The following is an 8,164-nucleotide window of genomic DNA, read 5'->3' on the forward strand; positions in this document are numbered from 1 at the left end:
ACTTGCCATTATGACCTTCAACAGCAACTGATCCTGAATACACCTGAGTCTGGAGGACTCTCTTTTTCCAGTTGAGACCACCTCATGTGGGTGTTCTGAATTTTGTTTCCCTGGCTGGTCTCTCTCTCTCTCCTTTCCTACTCCTGTGCCCTGGGGTTCCAGTTTCATCCTGAGCTATTCCTTCAATGGAGCCAGTTCTGCTGGTCCATTTGACCTGTTTTGCTATATTTTCTAATCAAATCTCTTTTTCTAATATTGGTTTCCCTTCACAGCAAATGTCAGCACATTGTTCTGGGGAGGGAATAAAAACTTTCCCCACCAGGAGTGAGACTGGAAATGGACACAAAATACAACTTGTTATGCTCCTGAAAGCTGCCAGATTGCACAATCTGGGAAATTAGATGTGCGTGAAGAATAACCCTGATGTTCTGGCTGCTGTGTTGTGCCCAAGAGGAATTTCCCAAATTTCTTCTTTTTGCTTCACACCTGTGTTCCCATTCATTCCCCTAGCGAAGTGTCAGTATATATAGCACCAGCCACATCTCCCGGGCAGGCAGCACAGGCAGCCCAGCTCATCAGGAGTCCGGCAGAAAGGGACAGCCACAGGTGAGGGGCTAGAACTTTCCTACAGCTTTCCCCTTTGGAGATTCTCTTTCCCACCAGCTTCCTTGTGCTGCATCCCAGCTCTCTGCCTCCTTCCTGAGTCTGCTATTCTGACAACTAGAATTCAGCAATGTGAATACTTTTGGGGTAGAGATTTTGTTGTAAGCTTCTTCTGTGTGAAGTCAGTGATGGATAGAGCAGGCTGCTACAGATAGTTGTAGATGGTTTAACTCATCTCGTATTACAGAGAGGTGTGTGGTCACAAAATCCCCACATGCCTCTCTGGGAAGTTTCTGTACAGTGGGCTTCAGAGATGATAGGGGATGATTGAAATGGACAGTGGTTTATTCTTAGAACTCATTGCAATCTCTCATCCAGTATATCGCTGGGGTTCCAATGAGACAAATGGAAATGGAGCACTGGACCCTCTGAAATACAATCTATCTGTCTATCCGTATAGATAGATATACATATACATATACATATGCATGTATAATATTGAGTGGGATTTATTTTTAGAACACAAAGGTGGATCAATTTTACCAAAAAAGGAAAAAGCCTGTCCACTTTTGTTGCATCTGCTTGACTCTCTACAGCAAAATGAAGCTTTCCATCGGCATCATTTTTTGCTCCCTGGTCCTGGGCGTCAGCAGCCGGGAATGGTTCACATTCCTCAAGGAAGCTGGTCAAGGTAAGGACCAAGGGATGGGTGGTGGGGAGGCTGCAACCGGCTGCCCCCAGGATTCATTGAGCAGAGGCCACATCCCCAGAGGACAAAGGCCACAGGTGGGCAGACAAGGAGCACGGTTTTCATGATCGCAGTTCCTCAGGGCGTTTGTGGGCAGCTTTGCACTCTTTGGCGGGGATCCCTAGGACGGAGGTCATAAGGTTTGGGCCCCAACTTTCAGCAGGAGTGAGGAGGAGACGTAGAGTTCAGGGAGCATGTCCCCTAAATACGAGTGGGGCCCTACTGCCGCCTAGTGGGGAGTCAGGGACAGCTCATGTCTGTGACTCAGGAGCCATGAAGTGGGTGCATCAGTGCGTGGGGTGTGTTGGCACCCCCATCCACTTAGTAATTACAACCAGAGTAAGTGAGCTTTTGATACGTCCTAGGCACTGTTCTAAGAGCTTTACATGGACAAATGAACTCCTTTTCATCCTCAGGTTTTAATCATTTCATCCTGTGATGTAGGTACCATTATCCCTTAACAGGGAAACTGAGGCACAAACTGATTAAATACTTAGCAGATTAAGTGTCAAAGCAGAGCGGGGGTTAGCCCAGGTCGTGGAGCTCCCCAGACCTGGCTATTAACCAGGCACCACACAGCCTCGCAGACCAGAGTGCACCTGGGAGAGGGAGGGAGCTGTGAACACACCCTGTTCTCACCTGAGCAAATGGGCAACAGCGGGGATGTGGAGCCTTTGGAAGCAACTCTACAGAGCTGCTCTCCCCCCAGCAAACGGCACAATGAATTCCTGACGATGGTTCCAGTGGGGCTGAGAATGACCAGGAAACCGGGAGCAAGAGATATTTACCTCACTAGCCATAGGAAAGTAGCAAAAACTTCTTTATTTCACAAGATCAATTTGTGAGTTTTTTCTGTGATACTCTCTGAATAATTGCTTTAAGAGTCTGCTGTTAATCCCATCTAAATTCTTGCAGACCCAGCTGAAAATCTCTTTTCATCTCTTAGGCCACTGTTTCTCAAGGGCTGTCCTAGGACCACTTGCATGAAATCCCCTGGGGTCTGGGTGCTTGTGAAATGCAGACGCCTGGGTCCACACACTCCTCTCCCTGAATCTCAGTCTCTGGGGCCGAGTTGGAATCTGGCCTTTACTAAGCCCCCCGGGTGACATTTGTGCACTAAATGCTGAGAACCACTCCCTCTGGTTTGACCCCTCAAGTGACAAAATGTGTCAGGCATTTTAGAAGTACTTATTGTGCAAGTCTGAACTCCTAGGATCTATTTAAATTAGTAACTCAGACGGTATAAGTATAGTAAGAAAGTCATAGCTCTCAACAACACTATCATCTGAGCACCAGAAATAATAAAGACATCAAACGAAAGTAAGATATCTCACGGAGATATCTCATAAACTGAGATCACAACTCTACGTTAGATTTTTCTCTTTTTCTTAATCAGCTAATTTTTAAAAGGTTGCCATTTTATTCCTGCATGATCAGATTCCTTCCGTCCATGACTTCCTGATCTTCACCTTAGGTGAGCCTCTTGACTTTTTTGTCTCACTGTTCCCAAGGAGCAGACAGGTGATGGTACATTGACCACTATAATGTTCCAGAAGTTATACCTGTATCTCCTCAGTCTCTCTGCATAAACACTCTGAGGGAGACAACACTCCTCCACTTTACCGGGGACGACGCTGTCCCTTAGAGCTGGTGGGTCGTTGCCCTGTGTTGCACCTGATCACCCAGGTTCTTCACAGCTCTCTTAGGGACTCACCTTTATCACCTGCCCATTGGATTCTGACAGCCGTCCAGGCGCAGATGTGCACAGACACTCAGACATACTCAGGACTGAGCTGTCCTTATGCTGCCCACGGGGAAGAGTTTCTCCCATGACTGGGTTGGGAGCACCGTGGGTGCGCAGCCTCCCTCAGAGTAGCCTTTGTCCTCACACTCAGGTCATAGGGTCTCCTGCATCTTTCCAGGTAGAGGCTCATTGTACAACCAAACCTCCCTCAGGGACCATCCCACCTCGTCATCACACGCATCACACACGGCCAAACACAACATAGCAACAGAACTGGGAATGCAATCAGGCAGAATAAAATTTGCACCTGGTGTGATTCTCATCGCATTAACCAGGGAGGGAAAGAGAAGTAATATTCACCTCAAGCCAACACCATCTCCAAGGACTCTGTCAAAGGATGAAATCTTGGAATCAATGGGAGGAAATTTCTTATTTCTGTATTTTGCCAAGATGTGATCACCTTCATCTCATCATTTTCTTTCCCTTCCAGGGGCTAAGGACATGTGGAGAGCCTACTCTGACATGAGAGAAGCCAATTACATAGGCGCAGACAAATACTTCCACGCGCGCGGGAACTATGACGCCGCACAGAGGGGCCCTGGGGGCGCCTGGGCTGCTAAAGTCATCAGGTGACTTGGGGCCTGGGGGTGCAGGGGTGGGTGCTCAGAGCTGGGCTGCCTTTGGGGATGAGGAGGGGTAGGCCCTAGAGAAGTGACCTGTAGGGACCGTGGCCCCTCCTCCTCCTCAGGCCCACCGTCCCCCTCTGTGCCCAGTGTGGGGTCTGAGTGGTGATGGAGCCAGAGCAGGGCTGTGGGAATGGGCGACTCCCAACCCTCTCCTCTGGGTGCTGTTCACCCAGCATCAGGGCATCAGTGAGGCTGGGTGGGCTGTGCCGGGGCAGGCTGAGTGTATGGGCCCCTCTCTCCTTGGCTCCTCTCAGAGCCATCCCTGGGAAAGAGGAGACACAGGGAGGGTGGGGATGTTGCTCATCAGCCCCGGATTAATCTCCTGCCTGCCCTCCTCCATCAGCGATGCCAGAGAGAATGCTCAGAGATTCACAGACCGTTTCAAGTTTGGAGACAGCGGCCAGGGAGCAGCAGACTCGAGGGCCGACCAGGCTGCCAATGAATGGGGCCGGAGCGGCAAAGACCCCAATCACTTCAGACCTCGTGGCCTGCCTGACAAGTACTGAGCTTCCTCTTCACTCTGCTCTCAGGAGACGGGCTGTGAGCCCGCTGAGGGCAGGGACACCCAGTTATTGAGGTCTATGGCCACAGAAGCCAGTGGGGGTCACAGAATTAGTGTCTAATAAATGCTTAAGAGATTGAATTTGTTGAAAGCGCGTGCTATTCTTTGGTCTAAGGACTGCCTGTTTCCCAGGGGGCGATGGGTGGACACTGAGGTGAAGGCTGACCCTGTGCCTGTGTGTGTGGGTGCAGGGGAGACAGTCTCTGCAACACACAGGACAGACACCATGCACGACCTTCCCCCCATCAGCCCTGCTCCCCTCTGCAGGCCCCTCTGGTTACATTGGTGCTATTTCCTGGTCCTCCTGTCTCCAGGCCTCCTCACTCCCTCTCAGTTGTGTCCTGTCACTTCCCTGCCCCCAGGGTCTAGTCCCCTTAGTTTTGTTCCTTGGTGGCCTCTGTCCCTGGGGACAGGGGACCCAGCTACGGGAGGAGTGGACCATGGAATCCTGCTCCAGGAACTGCCACCTTGGTCTTCTGTGCATTTCTCAGCAACAGCTATAAATCCAATTATTAACCAATTTCTGCCCATCCCATCCAAGAAAAGCCTCAGAGAAGTTTCCCTCCACCTTTTTTTCATTCCTTACACAGAAGTTCCCAGGAACAAAACATGTCGAGAAGCAGAGGCCTAGAGACAACATCAAGACTGCGTGTCGGGAGACCTTGTCTTGTGCGGATATGTTTTGTGTCCCGAGAGGAACTCAGTTGTCCCCCCGAGCCCTTCCCAACAGAGGGAAGCCAGCGGTGTGTTATTTCCAGTGGGGAAACCAGGGTCGGTAACAAAAGGGGTTGGGGTCTGTGAGAGCACAGGAATTACGGGAGACTCTCTAAATCATGGACTCCTACAGCAACCAAGAATCTTCAAAAATTTGTACAGCAATGTTCACAGGAGGATTATTCAAAATAGCCAAAAAGTGGAAGCAACTAAAATATTTGTCACTTAATGGGTATTTAAATGAAGTGTGGTAAATTCATACAAGAGACTATAATTCAGTCATAAAAGGAATGACGTACTGATACGTGCTACAGCATAAACTTGATAACATTATGCTAAATAAAAGAATCCAGACACAAAAGCCCACATATTGTACGTTTTATTTATATGAAACGTCCACAATTGGCAAATCCAAAGAGACAGAAAGAAGATTAGTGGTTGTCAGGGGCTGGGGGAGGCGGAATGGGAGAGACTGCTAAAGGGTGTGAGGTTTCTTTTGGGGATGATGAAAATGTTCTGGAATTACACAGAGCTGAAGAGTGCACAACCTTGTGAATATACCAAGACACTACTGAATTGTACACTTTAAAAAGGTGAATTTGGGGCTGGCCTGGTGGCATAGTGGTTAAGTTTACGTACTCCACTTTGGCAGCCCTGAGTTTGCCAGTTCAGATCCCAGGTGTGGACCTACGCACTGCTCATCAAGCCATGCTGTGGCAGGCGTCCCACATATAAAGTAGAGGAAGATGGACACAGATGTTAGCTCAGGGCCAATCTTCCTCAGCAAAAAAAAGGAGGATTGGCAGCAGATGTTAGCTCAGGGTTGATCTTCCTTAAAAAAACATAAGGGTAAATTATATCTCAGTTTAAAAACTGTATGAGAAAAATTTTGTAAATAATAGACTATGGTCCGGGGGAAAAAAGGAGAGGACATTCATTAAAAATGTGGGCCACGTGGACAAAGAGAACAATTTAGTTGTTACCAGGAGAAGGGAGTTGGGAGGTGGGCACAAAGGGTGAAGGGGCGCCCCTATATGGTGACTGACAAATAATCATGTACAACTGAAATGTCACAATTTTCTAAACTATCATAACCTCAATAAAAATTAAAAAATGAAAAAAAGTAATAGCACTGAGCTATGGAAACTTTAAGTAATGTATGGACATGGGTTGCAATAGTTGTGGCCCACTGGAACAAAACCCAATATATAATAAAAAACTTATCTATAAAGAAAAAAATAAAAATAATGTTTGCCACAGCCTTAAAATAGAGTACTATGCAGTCACTTAAGACAATATCCATGTTATATAGGCGAGTGTTTAGAAGTTCTGTTTACTGTTATCTCGTTGAGACAACTAAAGACCCTGCTGTTTATCTCGTGCATAGGGAATTTTCTAAAGAATATTATCTCCTGTGAAAGAAGAAAAAGAGCTCTTGCTATGTTTAGTGTGAGACATTGATTATGTTTTGGTTAAAAAATAAAAACTAGGGATTCCCGAGATTGGCCAGAAGAATATTTGAATAATAATAACAGTCACAACGGATGACACTTGTTGAACTCGGACTATTCCTAGTGCGTCACATGACTCTAGGATGCAGATCACTTTGCCCATCAGGACACTGGGCACAGAGAGGCCGAGTCACTTGCTCAAGGTCACAGAGCTAGTGAGTGGCAAGGCCAGGATCCGTCCCAGGCATTCGGCTTGAGGCTCCTGCCTTGACCTACACCACTTCCTCAAGTGTTAAGTATTGATAGATAATAATAAGACCCCCAAGTCCTCAGAGAGGACTCACAGTTAGTGGCCAGGGAGAAAAGCCGCCACTGCTGATGCGACTGTTGTGGGGAGAGAAGGACCAGGCAAGACCCAGCCCCACCTGGGGGCGGGAGCTCAGCAGTGAGGCGCATGGAGCCAGCCTGGTCACAGCCTGGACTCTGCTCGGTGTGTCATCCACCCCATTCAGAGGTCCGAGTCCCCACCTACGCCCTCCTGCTCTTCCGGACAGCGCTGGGGAGCCCATCGCAGCCAAGCGTGGTCCAGGAGGAGCTTGATCCAGCATCCTAGGAGGGAGAATGCCAGGTCAGGACATGGCCAGATCCAGGGACAGGACAGGGGAACAAAGGCACCGGAATTGTGACACTTCCCTTTTATATTTACATCATCAAAAAATAGACCACTGCTTTTCTTCTTTAAGTTCACGGTCTTAAGAGGACTCTGAAATGGTAGACAGTGCCAGTCACTGCACCCTCCTTGGGCACCAGGCTGCCTGGACCCATCGGTGGGCTGTCCCCTGAATAACCCTGGGCCCTTTGGGTCTCACTATGGGGAAGCGTGGACGTCCATTCTCCCCTGGGCCCCAGACAGTAGTTGAGGGTTGCCCAGAGATTAGAGTCTGAGGACTTTCAGTACTTTCCTCACAAGGCACCCCTCACACAAAGCTATTTCTCCAAAATTATTTACGCCTGAATAACTGAGAACAGAGCAGGCTGTGAGACCGGCTCTACTGCGCTCCCTTCAGTTACGGGAAAGCCAGGCACTGTAACAAAAACACGGAAGCTTAAGGAATATGGAAATTTGTGACTCACTTACAGTTAGTGGCCACTAATCCAGCTGCCAGGGGCCTGGGGCGTGCTGTCTTCAGATTCCTTCCACGTGGCTGCTCTGCTGGGCTGCGGACTGAGCCTTGCTGCTCAAAGCTGATCCAAGGGCAAGAACCCTGAGCGTCACCTGGGATCTCGTCAGAAATGTACCATCTCAGGCTCCACCTCAGTGCTACTGTGGCAGCCAGGACCAGTTACATAACATGTGTTAAGTGCAGAACAAAAACGTGGGCCAAAGTCAGAAATTGCTGAGAAACCCAGGATGGTGAAAGCAGGACACGAAGCCAAGGACAGGGCCCTGCTGAGCACGGGGCTCCACCCTTCTGCTTGGGCCTCATGCCGTGAGGACGGGAGGTTTACCAGGAAAAGCTACACAGCCAGGGTAGAAACACCGATCCACATCACTAAACCCAGGCTCTGCCCATGACGATCAGATGTAAACAGGGCCTCGCCCACTAAGGAACACGGGAACTTGATATTCAGATGGATTCAGAGAGTCGCCCATGT

At 48.8% G+C, this 8,164-nt stretch overlaps 1 protein-coding gene and 1 long non-coding RNA gene across 3 annotated transcripts; one reads left to right on the forward strand and one right to left on the reverse strand.

Annotated features, from left to right (window-relative positions):
* The first annotated feature begins 545 nt into the window (after positions 1–545).
* LOC103545559 (serum amyloid A protein-like) lies at positions 546–4,424 on the forward strand. Of its 2 annotated transcripts, none has more exons than XM_070624387.1 (4): positions 546–606; positions 1,200–1,294; positions 3,586–3,724; positions 4,125–4,424. In XM_070624387.1, exons 2-4 carry the CDS (start codon positions 1,204–1,206, stop codon positions 4,285–4,287), a joined length of 393 nt encoding a protein of 130 aa, XP_070480488.1. In that variant the 5' UTR covers positions 546–606; positions 1,200–1,203; the 3' UTR covers positions 4,288–4,424. The 2 variants fall into 2 exon arrangements, with proteins under 2 accessions (XP_070480488.1, XP_070480489.1); XM_070624388.1 differs by having other exon boundaries at positions 566–606; positions 1,123–1,294.
* A 995-nt stretch (positions 4,425–5,419) lies between these two features.
* LOC139083988 (uncharacterized) lies at positions 5,420–7,782 on the reverse strand. The gene is made up of 2 exons (XR_011541217.1): positions 7,647–7,782; positions 5,420–7,117 (listed from the first exon to the last, which is right to left on the reverse strand). It is a non-coding gene; the product is annotated as an uncharacterized lncRNA (long non-coding RNA).
* Between the last annotated feature and the right edge of the window lie 382 nt (positions 7,783–8,164).

The sequence above is a fragment of the Equus przewalskii genome, chromosome 6 (assembly GCF_037783145.1).
Source record: "Equus przewalskii isolate Varuska chromosome 6, EquPr2, whole genome shotgun sequence".
Lineage (NCBI taxonomy): Eukaryota > Metazoa > Chordata > Mammalia > Perissodactyla > Equidae > Equus > Equus przewalskii.